The sequence below is a fragment of the Heptranchias perlo genome, chromosome 23, assembly GCF_035084215.1.
Source record: "Heptranchias perlo isolate sHepPer1 chromosome 23, sHepPer1.hap1, whole genome shotgun sequence".
Classification (NCBI taxonomy): Eukaryota; Metazoa; Chordata; class Chondrichthyes; order Hexanchiformes; family Hexanchidae; genus Heptranchias; species Heptranchias perlo.
The window spans coordinates 4,681,961-4,700,578 of NC_090347.1; the positions used below are offsets into that span (position 1 = coordinate 4,681,961).

Consider the following 18,618-nt stretch of genomic DNA (forward strand, 5'->3'; position numbering starts at 1 on the left):
TCTGAACCCCCAAAACAGATAACCTGCCCTCTCTGAACCCCCAAAACACATAACCTGCCCTCTCTGAACCCCCAAAACAGATAACCTGCCCTCTCTGAACCCCCAAAACACATAACCTGCCCTCTCTGAACCCCCAAAACAGATAACCTGCCCTCTCTGAACCCCCAAAACACTTAACCTGCCCTCTCTGAACACCAAAAGCACATACTATTTTTTTGCAGGACATTGCGAATTTTGCAGAGGTGAAAGAAAAGACAGACTTGCATTTATACAGCGCCTTTCACAACCTCAGGACGTCCCAAAACACTTTACAGCCAATGAAGTACTTTTTGAAGTGTGGTCACTGTTGTAATGTAGGAAATGCAGCAGCCAATTTGCGCACAGCAAGATCCCACAAACAGCAACGTGTAAATGTCAAGGATACTCTGTTTTAATGATGTTGGTTGAGGGATAAATATTGACCAGGAACCAGGGAGAACTCTCCTGCCCTTCTTCAAACAGCAGCCATGAGATCTTTTACATCTACCTGAGAGAGCCTCGGCTTAACATCTCATCCGAAAGACGGCACCTCTGACAGTGCAGCACTCCCTCAGTACGGCACTGGGAGTGTCGGCCTGGATTATTTGCTCAAGTCTCTGGAGTGGGATTTGAACCCACGACCGTCTGACTCAGAGGCAGGAGTGCCACTCACTGAGCCACGACTGACACCTCGATCACCACTGCCTCTTGCGTATCATTTAAAAGCTTTGCCTAATTTTCCTTCAGTTCAAGATTTCCTGTCCTCCCTTTACTCGGATAGAACAGAGAAAGCTTTCCACACACGAGGGGGTCAATTTCCACAGGCTGGGGTAAGTCTCAATGGTTAAGACCTGCTGCAAACCTTGCCGCAATGGCACTGTTCTAATTTTGGTGCTTCATACTCTTTCGTATAATTATTCCCAGCTCTGGGTGTATCGGGATGCGACTTATAGGAGGAGAGAGAGGTGGAGAGGAGGAGAGGTTTAGGGAGGGAATTCCAGGGCCGAGACAGCTGAAGGCACGGCCGCCAATGGTGGAGCGATTAAAATCGGGGATGCGCAGGAGGCCAGAATTGGAGCTGCTCAGAGATCTCGGAGTGTTGTGGGGCTGCAGGAGGTCACAGAGATAGGGAGGGGGCGAGGGCCAGGGAGGGGTTTGAACGCAAGGATGAGAATTTTAAAATCGAGGCGTTCCCGGACCGGGAGCCAATGCAGGTCAGCGAGCACAGTGGGGGGTGATGGGTGAACGGGACTTGGTGCGAGTTAGGATACGGCCAGCAGAGTTTGCCAAGGCTGAAGTGGGAAACGGCTACGGTGAAGGAGGAAACAAAACGCAATGTGCAGCAAGAGAGAGGCAGCAGCCCCAGCACCCGATCCCCCTGCTGAAGGGAGGTGGTGCTGTGTGACCTGGTTGTGAGGAGGGAGGCACCAGTTTACTCCTCCACTGTCCAGTCCCCATAGATCAGCACTGCAGCCTGTTGGGTGACGGCTGGAGACCGTAGCCAACCAGGGCTGCCTGGTAGCTGCAGCTGCCCTTGCAATAGACGGCACAGCTGTGTAACTGGCTCTCCACTGACCCAGGCTCTGTGAGGGCACTTTCCCAATGGGCAATGGGTTACATTGGCTCTTTGAAAGATTCTATCCAATTAGTTCCAGTCACCTTGCCCTTTCTCCATAACTCTGCAAATTGTCCCCTTTTGAAAGTTATTATGGAATCTGCCTCCACCGCCCTTTCAGGCAGCGCATTCCAGATCATAACTGCTCGCTGCGTAAAAAAACATTTCTCCTCATCTCTCCTCAGGCTCTTTTGCCAATTATTAATCAGCCTGGACACCTTCAGTTACTGGAGAGTGGTCTTTATCCCGGTACAATCCCATCTCCTTCTCCTCTGATGATGCTGACTCTTGCTGTTCCAGGTTGGGGGGGGTGGTGCCAGCTCTCTAGTCCTTCCATCGGTTGTCCATTCTTCACGGGTGAGCTGATTGGTGTCCTTGAGCTTTCCAACTGGGGCACATCTCCAGACTTCTGTCAAGCCACGGAGATGCCCCCTGAGCCTTGGGCCATCTGCATGCTGGAGGTGAGCTCACCAATATTCGCTGGACTGGGCCCGAAGCCTGCCGGGGACAGGCCTGGGAGGCCTGGAGCCGCTGGACTGGGCCCGAAGCCTGCCGGGGACAGGCCTGGAGCCATGGGAGGAAGGCCAGAAGCCTTCCAGCTGCATGGAAAATTATAACATTCTTTGAAAAATGTCCTTGCTGCTCCTGGGATCTGTGCACGGCCAGTCTGTGAAGAGATTGTACAGACCCCTCCGAGACCCCCTCTGCCAATCTTTAAATGTTGGACGCCAAGACCCTAATAGATGGCCCTGACGTACAGAGTTTAAACAGTGCAAATGGCAGGAAACAGGGCACAGGCTTTCCCTCATTTCCACATGTTTTGGATGCCCCGCCCACATATAGGTGGGCACATTTTACATTGTAAGTTAAAAGGGGGGAGTGAGGATGTAATAGAGTCACCAAGCACTTTCTCACCCTATCCACCCCAGACTTTATTTTTTGTTATAAGGCCAGCATTTATTGCCCATCCCTAATTGCCCCTTGAGAAGGTGGTGGTGAGCCGCCTTCTTGAACCGCTGCAGTCCGTGTGGTGAAGGTTCTCCCACAGTGCTGTTAGGAAGGGAGTTCCAGGATTTTGACCCAGCGACGACGAAGGAACGGCGATATATTTCCAAGTCGGGATGGTGTGTGACTTGGAGGGGAACGTGCAGGTGGTGTTGTTCCCATGTGCCTGCTGCCCTTGTCCTAGGTGGTAGAGGTCGCGGGTTTGGGAGGTGCTGTCGAAGAAGCCTTGGCGAGTTGCTGCAGTGCATCCTGTGGATGGTACACACTGCAGCCACAGTGCGCCGGTGGTGAAGGGAGTGAATGTTTAGGGTGGTGGATGGGGCGCCAATCAAGCGGGCTGCTTTGTCCTGGATGGTGTCGAGCTTCTTGAGTGTTGTTGGAGCTGCACTCATCCAGGCAAGTGGAGAGTATTCCATCACACTCCTGACTTGTGCCTTATAGATGGTGGAAAGGCTTTGGGGAGTCAGGAGGTGAGTCACTCGCCGCAGAATACCCAGCCTCTGACCTGCTCTTGTAGCCACAGTATTTATGTGGCTGGTCCAGTTAAGTTTCTGGTCAATGGTGACCCCCAGGATGTTGATGGTGGGGGTTTCGGCGATGGTAATGCTGTTGAATGTGAAGGGGAGGTGGTTAGACTCTCTCTTGTTGGAGATGGTCATTGCCTGGCACTTGTCTGGCGCGAATGTTACATGTCACTTATCAGCCCAAGCCTGGATGTTGTCCAGGTCTTGCTGCATGTGGGCTCGGACTGCTTCATTATCTGAGCAATTATGATTGGAGCTGAACACTGTGCAATCGTCAGTGAACATCCCCATTTCTGACCTTGTGATGGAGGGAAGGTCATTGATGAAGCAGCTGAACATCCCCCTGAAAACCAGCAGGACGGGACTGCAAAGCTTAGAGCAGTGAGTGAAGTAGGCTATTCAACCACAGTGGGCATCATAAACCAAGCTAATCCTGTCCTCAGCTGATACCCACACATACGGTCTCACTGACAGGGCTCACTGGATAATGGTCAGGAAAGAGGAAGCTGGCTGATTCTTCCTTCCCTCCATGCGGCCTGTTGTAGCATCACCACCGTGACCCTGTCTTTGACCAGCTAACTCAGGACAGGCTAGGGATTGAACCCTGAGGGCTTTTGATCCGTGGCTCAGTTCCACAGCTGGCAGTGCGTTCACCCACCGAGCCGCGAGCTGGCCTCCCCTCCGAGGGGAGCTGAACTTGTAGAGGAATCGCCAGTGGAGATTTGAAGAAAGGGATTTGTTTCGATGAGTTTGGGCCGACATTGACATCACAGGAAAACTTTCAAATGTGGGAAAATAGGAATTTGTTTTTCTCCTCCTCCTTCACGGACGCTGGACGCCCTCCAGTACCCCACCCAAGTGGCCGCTCTTCTAAGGTGCGAGTGGTAAACAGGCTATTCAACTCTGGGCAGCATCACATCCAGCCCTAGCCAAATGCCCACAAATTGACACATTCCAGCAGGGAATCACTGGGCAGTGATCAGGGGCAAGATCTTGATTGCTTGAGTCTGTTTGGGGGGTTGGGGGGTGGTGCTGAGTCCAATTGTAACAACCCAATAGTCATCTCAGCTGGGATCAGTCAATACAGCACAGAGTGGGAATTCAACCACGGGGCCCCTGCTGTTCACTAGGGCCCTGCTACACACTGTGTTTACTAACTGATCCATCATGGGGAGCTAAGAAGCAACTACTGCATAGTGGGAAACATTCACACATTCTACCAATGACATGTACACATGTTATTGCATTGCCTACACCATGTATAATAACAGCTGAGAATGTTATACATGGAGTGACAGAAGGCCGGGGGGATTGATAAATAATGTGACACTCACCAGAACCAGCGCAGTCGGGAGGCGTCTGGTTCTTGGAGAACACGGCAGGCGCCTCTTTCACTCTCCGTTAATGCTGTCGGCGCCAGTTCGTGCGTTAAACGGAATTGTTGGTCTCGCTGCATGTTAGCAGATCACCGATGTGTTTTTTCTGACAGAGCTCCTCAGCTGTACCTGTGACTTTTGACACTTCCTCAGCGAGAATTCTCCAGCCGCGTCAATCCTGCCTAAAAATAAAGCTGGAGATTTTTTTTTTGTGCAGCTTGATTTTGGAAGAGTTTTTGAAGGCGGATTATGGGTATCTGAAATTCCCCACTTCTCCCTCCATTTACCCCCAGTGTGGGGAGGTGGGGGGGAGAGGAGGGGGGTCGAAAGGAGGGGTTGTTATTTTTTTTTTTGCGAATGCGACTGACTTCCTGCCAGTACTTAAGGCGGGCACTTTAAATAACTACAAGCAACTTCTAAACAGATGTCTTATTTTTCTGCCAGTGGGAAAGAAAATGTTTTTGCACTGATAGAATTGTTGCTGTTGTGTGTCGTTCACCCGTCTGAAGTGTCCATTGTCTCATCACTAAACGCTTCCAGCAGTAAGATATGGAAAGCAGAGAAAACAAAGTGTCAGGCTCGATAGTTCACCGCAGCGGTTTTGATGACCCACATTCTCAGGGATCAAAGCCCGATTATTACAGCGATATAGTGCGGCTGCAGTGATGGGATTCATTACACAGAATAGGACTGCACAAGGTGAGGCCCCACCTGCCCCTCTCAGGTGGACGTAAAAGATCCCATGGCACTATTTCGAAGAAGAGCAGGGGAGTTCTCCCCGGTGTCCTGTCCAGTATTTGTCCCTCAACCAACATCACTCAAAAAAAGCAGATTATCTGGTCATTTATCACATTGCTGTTTGTGGGATCTTGCTGTGCGCAAATTGGCTGCCACTTTTCCTACATTACAACAGCGACTAACTTCAAAAAGTACTTCATTGGCTGTAAAGCGCTTTGGGATGTCCCAAGGTGGTGAAAGGCGCTATATAAATGCAAGTTCTTTCATTCTGTAAGGCCCTGATTTGGCGAATTGGTCAAGTATCATTTGGAAAAAAAGCTGCCCCGCGTGTAATTGAAATAAAAAGCGAGGTGACCGTCTGCCTGTTTGTGTCTCTGTCCATCGGAGCTTTGAGCCATGATTATTCACTGAGTTCTCACCAATTCCCACGGCTCCTGACGGCAGTAAGCAGTGGGGGAGGGGAACAAGGCAAAGTTGTGCCGCCATGTTACACAGAATTACATAGAACGTACAGCACAGAAACAGGCCATTCGGCCCAACAGGTCCATGCCGGTGTTTACGCTCCACACGAGCCTCCTCCCTCCCTACTTCATCTCACCCTATCAGCATATCCTTCTATTCCTTTCTCCCTCATGTGTTTATCGAGCTTCCCCTTAAATGTATCTATTCTATTCGCCTCAACCACTCCTTGTGGGAGCGAGTTCCACATTCTCACCATTCTCTGGGTGAAGAAGTTTCTCCTGAATTCCCTATTGGATTTATTAGTGACTATTTTATATTTATGACCCCTAGTTCTGGTCTCCCCCACAAGTGGAAACATCTTCTCTACGTCTACCCTATCGAATCCTTTCATAATCTTAAAGACCTCTGTCAGGTCACCCTTCAGTCTTCTCTTTTCTAGAGAAAAGAGCCCCAGGCTGTTCAGCATTTCCTGATAGGTATAATCCCTCAATTCTGGTATCATCCTTGTGAATCTTTTTTGCACCTTCTCCAGTGCCTCTATATCCTTTCTATAATATGGAGACCAGAACTGTGCACAATACTCCAAGTGTGGTCCAACCAAGGTTCTATACAAGTTTAACATAACTTCTCTGCTTCTAAATTTCTACTCCCCCCCCACCGAAGACGCTGACTCTTGCTGGGTCCAATCCCAAGGGCTCTGATCGCCCTCTGCTATCTCACCTCAGGGGCCATCCTTCACACACATGTTCACCTCAGCAGTCACGCGTGATCTTGCCCTCATCCAACATGCACAAGTGCACACCGGGTCACTGAATGGAGCGGGAATTCTGACTAATATTCCCTTCCCGGCCCAGGGTCGCTCAGGCCAATTATAGTCCCCCCTCTCCCCTTTCCAGGGAGACATGGAATGCGCCTCACTCAGGCTGTGTGGCTCAGTAACACAGGGTGTATTTATCCCAGAACCACTGAGGGACCAGGTTTTTAATGAAGTCACTCTACTGTCTGCCCTTTATTTTAGTTGAACATTCAAAGCCACCGGGAGCCTTATCAACTCGCACAAAGAAATTGGGACCCTAGTAGGTGTGGGCACAGGACGAGGAAATCACTGGAGGGAGTCGCAGCCTCACTCATTCAGCCAGTTTTCCTTTTTTTCACAGGAGAGGATGTGAGACGTGTGGCGAGATTTACACGGTCAAGTGTCCAGGGTGTTTGGCCGGTGAGAGGGAGTAACAGACACGCTGGGGCTGTGCACAAAGCATGAATTGCGAGCTATGCTCCTGCTCCTGCGGTTAATCAATCAAAAAGACTCCCTTTAAGAGATGTCAGGGTTTGTTTAGGGACTTTCTCTCTATTGATTTCAACACTTCCAATCTTGGCTTTAATAATCCGGACTGTGATCTGTTTGCAAAGTGTCTGGAAAAGCAATAATTATAAAACCCTTCGTATAGCAGTGGTTTAATTGGATATAGAAGACCCCTCTCCCTCTCCCCTCCTCCTTTCTCCCTCCGCTCCCCTCTCCCCTCCTCCTCCCCTCTCCCCCTCCTCCTCGCCCTCCACCTCCGCTCCCCTCTCCCCTCCCCTCTCCCCTCCTCCTCGCCCTCCACCTCCGCTCCCCTCCCCTCTCCCCTCCTCCTCGCCCTCCCCTCTCCCCTCCTCCTCGCCCTCCCTCTCCCCTCCTCTCTCCCCTCTCCCCCTACTCCTCGCCCTCCACCTCTGCTCCCCTCTCCCCTCCCCTCTCCCCCTCCTCCTCGCCCTCCCCTCTCCCTCCCCAGGGAAATGTGCTGCTGGAGAATTTCATTTTGAGATAATAAAAGTGTTCAGGTCACGGCGGGCAGTCAGCGATTAAAGTATTAAAAACGGAGAAGCTCAAAGCCACGGCCTCCCCCGGTGGCTCGGTGGGTGTGTGCACTGCTCTACGAGGTACTAAGCCACAACAGGTTCTCCAGGTCCGACCCCGGGGCCTGAGCTGAGTCTATGGTGGGCAATTTTAACCTAACCCGCCCGTCGGGAGACTGACGGGAATGGGTGCAGTGCTGGTTTTTTTACACCCGCCCCGATCTTACTCTCCATTGAAGTCAGCGGAGAACGATATTGGGCAGGCTGTAAAACCAGCGTTCCACCCCATCCCACGGCCCGGCGAGTATCGCAGCTACGAGAGAACCAGCTCTCAGTTCAGTGTCACGATTACAAGACAGGTCTTAAGAGTGAGTGAGGATTTAGTGCAGGCTGCCAGGTGACAGAGCTCATTTCAGGTATAATCTTTAACCAGACAAATTTAATTATTTCCCAGGCAATGGGATCTGTCCCAATATCAACAGTTTAACATCATCAGAGTTAGCACTCGCACAAACCCACTGCAACAAACGGCCTCTCTAAGTTCCTGATTTTATATCGTCTCTACCTCCAAACTACTAAAATCACTAAAACAGATGATCTGGTCATTTATCACATTGCTGTTTGTGGGATCTTGCTGTGTGCAGATTTGGCTGCTGCTTTGCCTTCATTACAGCAGTGACTACACTTCAGAAAGTACCTCATCGGCTGTAAAACGCATTGGGATGTCCTGAGGTGGTGAAAGATGCCGAATAAAAATGCAAGTTCTTTCTTTTTTTCCAGAATAATGATCATCAGTTTGACATTCCTCAATACACTGGAGGCTTGTGTGATATTAAGGGCCCCTGTTAAGGTGCTCAGATCAAATGCCTTAGTTCAAATGCCGCCAACCTGCAGCATAATTATTTTAAACAGGCAGACAGAGAAATGTCACGTGAAGGACAGTCTGCCTTCAATGCCCCAAGTTACATGAGGGGTCCCTCTCCAAGTGGAGTCAGTCTGCTCTGAGCAGCTGCTATTTTGGGTAATATACCTGTCTATAATATAATAAAAGTCTTACACTTCTTGTTGTTATATTTTTGTCACATTTTTTGTGAACTTTTCTCCATTATGAATTCCCATGTCCACTTTTATAATGGGAACTTCCTATGTAAACTGGTCACACTGTAATTACATCCTCCCACCAATGGTGGCACTCAAGTGCCTCGGTTTTGTGTCTCCTCGCTCCTCAACTTGTATTACAGAAACTCCTATGCTCCAGCCAGCTCAAAGTCTCTGCTTCCCAAATTCTGCGGACATATTTTGTCCAACTCATTCTGTGTTCTCTGTGCTGCCTCTTCTGATTCCACTGTCTCTTCCCCCGTCCTTTGCTCATATCCTAAGACATGGTGCATATCTTATCTACTATAGAAAGGTGAAAGGTTGAGATGAGGCCTGTTGTTTTTCCTTAGAACAGAGAAGGTTAAGGGGAGATTTGATAGTCATGAACGGTTTTGATGGAGTAAATGAGGAGAAACTGTTTCTAGTGGCAGAAGACACAGATTTAAGGTGATCGGCAAAAGAGCCAGAGACGACATGAGGAAACATTTTTTTACGCAGCGAGTTGTGATGATCTGGAATGCGCTGCCTGAAAGGGTGGTGGAAGCAGATTCAATAGTAACTTTCAAAAGGGAATTGGATAAATACTTGAAGAGAAAAAATGTACAGGGCTATGGGGAAAGAATAGGGGAATGGGACTAATTGGATAGCTCTTTCAAAGAGCCAGCACAGGCACGATGGGCCAAATGGCCTCCTTCTGTGCTGCACCTACTATGATACTATGAACTGAACCGAAACTGACTGAGCCAACCGACCTTAAACTGGGGCTCGTGTGAGTGTTCTGACTGGGGGAGGAACAAAGAGACTCAGAAGATGCCAAGAGATGGAAATCAGATCTCCGCAGATAACAGGAACTGATTTCACTGCTCACACACAGGAACTGAATAAATAAGAATCTGATTGAGCAAAGAGAGAAAGCTGCTCCTCTGCCAGAACAAACAGGAGAAAATGTTGGAAATGAATCACCGCTAAAAAGCAGCTACTAAGAGTCACGTTAATTGTTGAACTGCTGGATGTGTTTATGGAGGGGAGAGTTACAGCCTCCTTACTCAGCATCCCACGTGTGGAACGCTGTAAAACTGTTCTCAGCCCCCCCGCCGTGCACCCCCCCCACCCCACCTCACACAGAGCAAGTGTCAAGGGGAGACTAGTGTGTACACTGTCACTCACGGTGCCAATAATGAACCCTTCCTTTAGAGACCCGCTGCCTATACAGTATTGAGCACATAGACACCTCACAGAGACAGTGCATTAAAATAGACTTCATTTAAAGTGTATCAGACAATATACTCACAAGACTCTTAATTAACCCAAATAATTGAGTAACCTAGCTTCAAGTGGCTCACTGGTGTGTTCTCTTGCCTCTAAGTCAGAAGGCTGTGGGTTCTAAGCCCTACTCCTAGGGCTTGCCCCTGTAGTCGAACCTGACCTTTCAGTGCAGTACTGAGGGAGTGCTGCACCGCCAGAAGTGCTATCTTTTGGATGAGGCTTCATCTGCCAGTTCAGTAAACATTACAGATCCAATGGTATTATTTGAAGAGCAGGGTGTTCTCCCAGTGTCCTGGCCAAGACCACCGAAAATACATTAACCAGTCATTCAGCTCACTGCTGTTTATGGGATCGTGCTGTACACAAAAAGGCTGCCCCGTTTTTCCTACGTAACAACCATGACCGTGAATGTGAAATGCTGAGAGACGTGTTAAATACAAACTCTTTCTTTAACAAGCAGCAGTGATGAGGTTTATACAGCAACACAAGAGCAAAATACTGCGGATGCTGGGAATCTGAAACAAAAACAGAAAATGCAAAGGTCCTCGACCTGAAACATTAACTCTGTTTCTCTCTCCACAGATGCTGCCTGACCTGCTGAGTGTCTTCCAGCATTTTCTGTTTTTATTTCTGGTTAATACAGTGACCAGCTCACCCAACCCACCACACATTTGTTCCCTCACTGAGGGAATTATACAACTCCCCGCACTATATGATATACCCCACTGCGACATTGTGATAGAACTCTCATTTATTGTAACCAGGGCAACTGATCTGTTGTTACCCAGCTCTGTTCAGAAACTTCATCTTCACTAGCCCCGTGACTTGCGATGCAAAAATTGTGCACTTGGGCATCCAAACATGTCGAAATTCACAGGATGTGGCTCCGCAAAGAACCAATGGCATTATATGTGACTCCCTACTGGAGATTATGGGGGAGGTTGATGAAGGGAGGAAATTGCGGAGGTGCTGGCCATAATCTTCCAATCCTCCTTAGATACGGGGGTGGTGCCAGAGGACTGGATGTAAATGTTACACCCTTGTTCAAAAAAGGGTGTAAGGATAAACCCGACAACTACAGGCCAGTCAGTTTAACCTCGGTGGTGGGGAAGCTTTTAGGAACAATAATCCGGGACAAAGTTAATAGTCACCTGGACAAGTGTGGATTAATAAAGGAAAGCCAGCATGGATTTGCTAAAGGCAACTAACTTGATTGAGTTTTTTGATGAGGTAACAGAGAGGGTTGATGAGGGCAATGCGGTTGATGTGGTGTATATGGACTTCCAAAAGGCGTTTGACAAAGTGCCACATAATAGGCCTGTCAGTAAAATTGAAGCCCGTGGAATAAAAGGGGCAGTGGCAGCACGGATACGAAATTGGCTAAGTGACAGGAAACAGAGAGTAGTGGTGAACGGTTGTTTTTCGGACTGGAGGGAGGTGTACAGTGGTGTTCCCCAGGGGTCGGTACTAGGACCAATGCTTTTCTTGATATTTATTAATGACTTGGACTTAGGTGTACAGGACACAATTTCAAAATTTGCAGATGACACAAGACTTGGAAGTGTAATAAATAGTGAGGAGGGTAGAAAAAGACTTCGAGAGGAATGGGCAGACACATGGCAGATGACATTTAACACAAAGAAGTCATGCGTTTTGGCAGGAAGAATGAGGATAGGCAATACAAACTAAAGGGTACAATTCTAAAGAGGGTGCAGGAACAGAGAGATCTGGGCGTATATGTGCACAAATCTTTGATGGTGGCAGGACAGGTTGAAAAAGCGGTTAAAAAAGCATATGGGATCCTGGGCTTTATAAATAGAGGCATAGAGTACAAAAGCAAGGAGGTTATGTTGAACCTTTATAAAACACTGGTTCAGCCACAACTGGAGTGTTGTGTCCAATTCTGGGCACCACACTTTAGGAAAGATGTGAAGGCCTTAGAGAGGGTGCAGAAAAGATTTACTAGAATGGTTCCAGGGATGAACGACTTCAGTTACGTGGATAGACTGGAGAAGCTGGGGTTGTTCTCCTTAAAGCAGAGAAGTTTGAGAGGAGATTTGATAGAGGTGTACAAAATCATGACAGGTGTAGATAAAGTAAATAAAGAGAAACTGTTCCCATTGGCAGAAGGGTCGAGAACCAGAGGACACTGATTTAAGGTAATCGGCAAAAGAACCAAAGGCGACATGAGGAAAAACTTTTTCACGCAGCGAGTGGTTATGATCTGGAATGTGCTGAAAGGGTGGTGGAAGCAGATTCAATTGTGGCTTTCAAAAAGGAATTGGATAAATACTTGAAGGGAAAACATTTGCAGGACTACGGGGAAAAAGCGGGGGAATGGGACTAACTGGATCGCTCTTACAAAGAGCTGGCACGAGCTCAATGGGCCGAATTGCCTTCTTCTGTGTTGTAACCATTCTATGATTCTATGATTCTAGTGTGTGTACAATGTGCAGTGAAATTATAAACATTTTTATAAAGAATGCATTTATGATTTTACTACACATAGTGTGGAGGAATCTTTCCACTCCTGTTTACAAATACAACACAGACATATTATCAGTGACATATTACCACAGACATATTATTAGTGACATATTACCACTGTCATATTATCAGTGACATATTACCACTGTCATATTAACAGTGACATATTAATACCATTTAACAAGAATGAGAATTGTAGTTTGCATTTTAGACGGTCAGTTTTCCAGAAATTTCTCCCCATAATTATCGATTGGACAGATCAAACAACTGGTCCAGACTCAATGAGAATAAGTTTGTAGTTTAGTTTAAATGTTCACCTACCTGGTCAAAGAGAACTTTCCAGTGCTACAGAAAGAAGCAGCGGTGCACATATAGGGAAAAGGAAAAGCAAAGTAAGGCTCAGCTCACACAGCAATATACATAATACATACTAGTGTAACTAATGCACATATTATATACTGGTGTACCTAATGCACAAAATATACACTGGTGTACCTAATGCACATAACGCATACTGGTGTACCTAATGCACATAATATATACCGATGTACTTAATGCACATAATGCATACTGGTGTACCTAATGCACATAATACATACTGGTGTACCTAATGCACATAACGCATACTGGTGTACCTAATGCACATAATACATACTGGTGTACCTAATGCACATAACGCATACTGGTGTACCTAATGCACATAATACATACTGGTGTACCTAATGCACATAACGCATACTGGTGTACCTAATACACATAATACATACTGGTGTACCTAATGCACGTAATGCATACCGATGTACTTAATGCAATTACATCCTGTAGCAATGTTCAGATTTAAACAGGATGGGACTTTACAGTAAAACAGGTTGAGAATTTTTATTTCACTTTTAGGTTGGGCAGTTTTATCCGCTCCAATCTTCTTAAGTGGATACAAGAGATAAACATAAAATTTGTACCTGAACTGTTTCAGTCCGGAGAGGAAACTACCTGGTATTTAGTGCTTTGGACACCCTCCCCCTTTAACACTGAGCCAACACCAACAACACCTAGCGTTTGTATCGTGCCTTTAACGTAGTAAATCGTCCCAAACCACATCCCATCTTATTAATTTTTCTCTTGCTCCTTCTGATGGTTGCTTCTCAAATGGCATCCCCTGCCTACACCCGGACAAAACAAGATCTGTCCACTGTTCAATCTGACTTGTGGGTGAGCTGATTAGTCTCGGCTGTGATGCCCCTGTGATTGAATAGCCAGCCCCTGTTCACAGTCTAGGCTCATGTGTTAAAAGTGGCTATTTGGGCGAGAGTCTCACAGAGTATGAGTCCCTTCTGCTCCCAACGATGAGGGTCTCAACAGCCCAACCCACCAGGGACGACACTGTAACGATAGCTTTCATTGATCTAAATGCTTTCACTTGTCTTTTAATGACCCTTCCCCCCGCCCCCCCCATTAATAACCAGCCTGAGGCCGCGAGGTATCAGTGTCACTAATGTGTCCAACAGCACCATCTCAAACGGCAGAAATCCTAGCCCATCCCCATGTCACGGGATCCTATATCAGAACTCCACCAGCAGCAGTCACTGCTCTTTTCTGGACAAACCTGATCTATCTGCAACATTCTCAATAATTAAAGAAAAAAGTACTTGAGATGGTCTCAGTTTCTGTGCGAAAGTCCCTTTCGGACCCACCAAGCTGCAGTGGAGACATTCTCACCAGATTCCGAGCTACCTGGAAGTTCCTGCTCTTTCCCACAAAGATCTATGATGGACGATCCGAGGGACCCAATCCCCGACTTCCCACTAATTCTGGGTCCTTTGTAAACAAAATCTTAACGAGAAACAGGGGTGAGGGTTCTGCCCCGTTACCGATGTGGCTCAGGCACAGCCAGAGTGGCACAGACCTGAGCTGTGCTCGGTGGCGTCAGCCTGGACTCGGTGGGTATAGCTCTCTCCTCTGAGACAGTCGGTCGTGGGTTCAAGTCCCACTCCAGAGACTTGAGCACAAAATCTAGGCTGACGCTCCCAGTGCAGTACAGAGGGAGTGCTGCACTGTCGGAGGTGCCATCTTTCGGATGAGATGTTAAACTGAGGCTCTGTCTGCCCTCTCAGGTGGACGTAAAAGATCCCACGGCCACTATTTCAAAGAAGAGCAGGAGAGTTCTCCCCAGTATCCTGGCCAATATTTATCCCTCAACCAACATCACTAAAACAGATTATCTGCTCATTTTATTTATTTTTTATTCATTCATGGGATGTGGGCGTCGCTGGCGAGGCCGGCATTTATTGCCCATCCCTAATTGCCCTTGAGAAGGTGGTGGTGAGCCGCCTTCTTGAACCGCTGCAGTCCGTGTGGTGACGGTTCTCCCACAGTGCTGTTAGGAAGGGAGTTCCAGGATTTTGACCCAGCGACGATGAAGGAACGGCGATATATTTCCAAGTCGGGATGGTGTGTGACTTGGAGGGGAACGTGCAGGTGGTGTTGTCCCCATGTGCCTGCTGCCCTTGTCCTTCTAGGTGGTAGAGGTCGCGGTTTTGGGAGGTGCTGTCGAAGAAGCCTTGGCGAGTTGCTGCAGTGCATCCTGTGGATGGTACACACTGCAGCCACGGTGCGCCAGTGGTGAAGGGAGTGAATGTTTAGGGTGGTGGATGGGGTGCCAATCAAGCGGGCTGCTTTGTCCTGGATGGTGTCGAGCTTCTTGAGTGCTGTTAGAGCTGCACTCATCCAGGCAAGTGGAGAGTATTCCATCACACTCCTGACTTGTGCCTTGTAGATGGTGGAAAGGCTTTGGGGAGTCAGGAGGTGAGTCACTCGCCGCAGAATACCCAGCCTCTGACCTGCTCTTGTAGACGACAGTACTCGGTCAAATGCTGCCTGATGTCAAGGGCAGTCACTCTCACCTCACCTCATTGCTATTTGTGGGATATGCAAATTGGTTGCTGTGTTTCCAACATTACAACAGTGACTACTCTTATAAAAGTACTTCATTGGCTGTAAAGCGCTTTGGAATGTCCTGAGGTCATGAAAGGCGCTATATAAATGCAAGTTCTTTCCACTGTGCTGAATGAGCCACTCTCAGTCTGGGTGGCAGTGTGTGGGCTACAAATGCCACAGCCCCCTGTGGAACCAAAGCTGGGCATGAGTCAGAAGAGGAATGAGGAGGGAAAAAAATGGGGATTGTGGAACATTAAATGAAAAGAGTGTGACACAAGCTTGCGACACACATCTCCTGAGGGAAGATCACAGGCCTGAAATCAGGCAGAAGATGGGTCACTGAATATTCATTACAATAAATACTAAAAGTTCTCGGGGTGGTTTTGCTTTCTCCTGCCTGAATTTTTATTCTGACAGTGACTTGTAAAATGTCAGAGAGTGAAGGTCAGGGCATCGTATGTTGTTATTGTGTGACGGCTTTCATACTGAGGAATGTACATTGTGACTAACCGAAACATTACTGACAATTAATATTTCCTCGCTCCAATTTCTCCCTCCTGTGTGGCTAGCTGTTCGACCGCAGTGGCATCGCAGCAGAGACTAATCATCTCACCCAACATCCCGGCACTCACACTTTGTAACAGGAATCACCAGATGGTGATCAGGAGTGAGGGTACCCTCATCAGTTTCCCGCTTTCTAGCCACGGGGCACCGAAGCCAATTGTAGAAACCACCCCCTCCCCCGCAAACCCTGTCCTGTCTGAAACTGGCCAGCTCAGCACCTCCCAGGATTGAACTGGCCTCGGTCTCACCCTGCAATCATCAGCAGCTGGTTACGAGGAGATAGCGGGTGACTATATATTCTAACACTGTAATCAGACATCCCCCACTGGCTCTTGGCATAATAATGAAATCAATAAAGGCCATGAATTTGAGAGACCAGTACTCCATACATCACCGAGATCTCCACACACAGAAATCAATCGCAATCACATTCCTGCTTGGCTACAGCTTTTCCCAACAATAAGTGGGAAGCATTTATTCCCATCCCTTTGTTAAATGTTGGGTACTGAACCATTACGCCACTAACATCTCTATCACAATGGTGACACTGTGCTATAAAACCTGACTCAATCACTGAGAATTATATAATTTAATCCCACCCCCCTCCCCCACTTCAAAATCCAACCTTGCCAGAAGTTTAACATTTGTAAAACGACCTGCTTCTAAAGTACTTTTAAATACAGTTAAAAGACCACCACCTTCATGAACGAAAGTGTTGCCGAACTTTATTTTGGCCAACATTAGCTGCATTGAAACACATCGCTGTGTGATGCCATTGTCGCAATAATCACACATAGTTCTTCTAGCTCCACTAGCAAAGAAAATAAAGGGTTTGCCGAAGACACTTTCATGAATACAGCATCCCTTAAAATAGAAGATACACAGAAACAGCTGTCGACAGAAAGAGAGACTGAACAGAGGTACACAAACGGGTACACACATATATACAAATATTTGCACACACAGGTACATAAACAGGCAAACCATGACAGGTACACAGGGATTGACAGAGATTGAGACAGAGAGAAAGAGATTGAGGAAACATAGACACTAAGAGAAACGCACTGTATAGAGCAGGGTGTCTTCATGGACCACATCGATGCACAGGAAGGAGTCTCAGCGCCACTTATAAAGCTTAACTTTGCATTCCCATCAATTCCCAGATTTCTCAAGTTGCTGATACTCACAGATCTGGGTGTTGTGATATAGGATTTTATCCACCAGTGAGGCAACAGTGCTAAACTCAGCCTGTTCTAAACCTCCAGACCCACAAAATTCAAACAGGACAAACCAATGAGTAAATACAAATATAAGTAGGGCTGAGTTACCTGGGGTTCCAGGGCTGGGTTGTTGGGGCTCGGGGACATCTGTTTGGACGCCCCAAGTGTAACAGAGACACAGAGGGAAATGTAGAGAAAGCGAGAAAATGATAGAGACTCAGAGAAAGTAGGTAAACAGAGAGAGGCACATTCACACCGAGCAAAAAACAGTACAATATAAAGACAGGTGTGGAAACAGACTGAGAAAGGAATGTGAGAGACACGGAGACACTGACACACACAGACAGGGACACTGACACACAGACACTGACACAGGGACTTTGACACACACACAAGGGCACTAACACACACAGACAGGGACACTGACACACAGACACTGACACAGGGACTTTGACACACACACAAGGGCACTAACACACACAGACAGGGACACTGACACACAGACACTGACACACATACACAGGGATTATAAGACACACAGACAGGGGCACTGACACATACAGACACTGACAAACAGACAGGGACACAGATACTGACACATAGACACACACATGGTCACGCACATGGACACTAGCACACACAGACAGGGGCACAAACACTGAGACACAGACAGGGACACAGATACTGACACACACGGGGACACTAGCACAAAGACAGGGACACAGACACACACACACACAGAGGGGCACACACATGGACACTAACACACACAGACAGGGACACACAGACACTGACTCACACACAGGGACACAGACAGGAACACACAGACACTGACACACACACAGTCAGGGACACACACAGACAGGGACACACAGACACTGACACTCACAGACAGGGACACAGACAGGGACACACAGACACTGACACACACACATGGACACTAACACACACAGACAGGGACACACAGACACTGACTCACACACACAGGGACACAGACAGGAACACACAGACACTGACACACACACAGACACTGACACTCACAGACAGGGACACACAGACACTGACACTCACAGACAGGGACACACAGACACTGACACTCACACACAGGGACACAGACAGGAACACACAGACAGTGACACACACACAGACACTGACACTCACAGACAGGGACACACAGACACTGACACTCACACACAGGGACACAGACAGGAACACACAGACACTGACACACACACAGACACTGACACTCACAGACAGGGACACACAGACACTGACACTCACAGACAGGGACACACAGACACTGACACTCACAGACAGGGACACAGACAGGGACACGCAGACACTGACACTCACAGACAGGGACACAGACAGGGACACACAGACACTGACACACACACAGACACTGACACTCACAGACAGGGACACACAGACACTGACACACACAGACAGGGACACACAGACACTGACACACACAG

At 47.9% G+C, this 18,618-nt stretch overlaps 1 protein-coding gene across 2 annotated transcripts in view; it reads right to left on the reverse strand.

Moving 5' to 3' along the window:
• The window catches only part of rhbdl3 (rhomboid, veinlet-like 3 (Drosophila)), a 69,591-nt gene that overhangs the window by 49,141 nt on the left and 1,832 nt on the right, over positions 1-18,618 (reverse strand). For both annotated transcript variants that reach the window (XM_068003861.1, XM_068003862.1), the window contains exon 3: positions 12,747-12,770. In XM_068003861.1, coding sequence (XP_067859962.1) covers positions 12,747-12,770 — 24 coding nt within the window. The remainder of the gene's footprint in view (positions 1-12,746; positions 12,771-18,618) is intronic.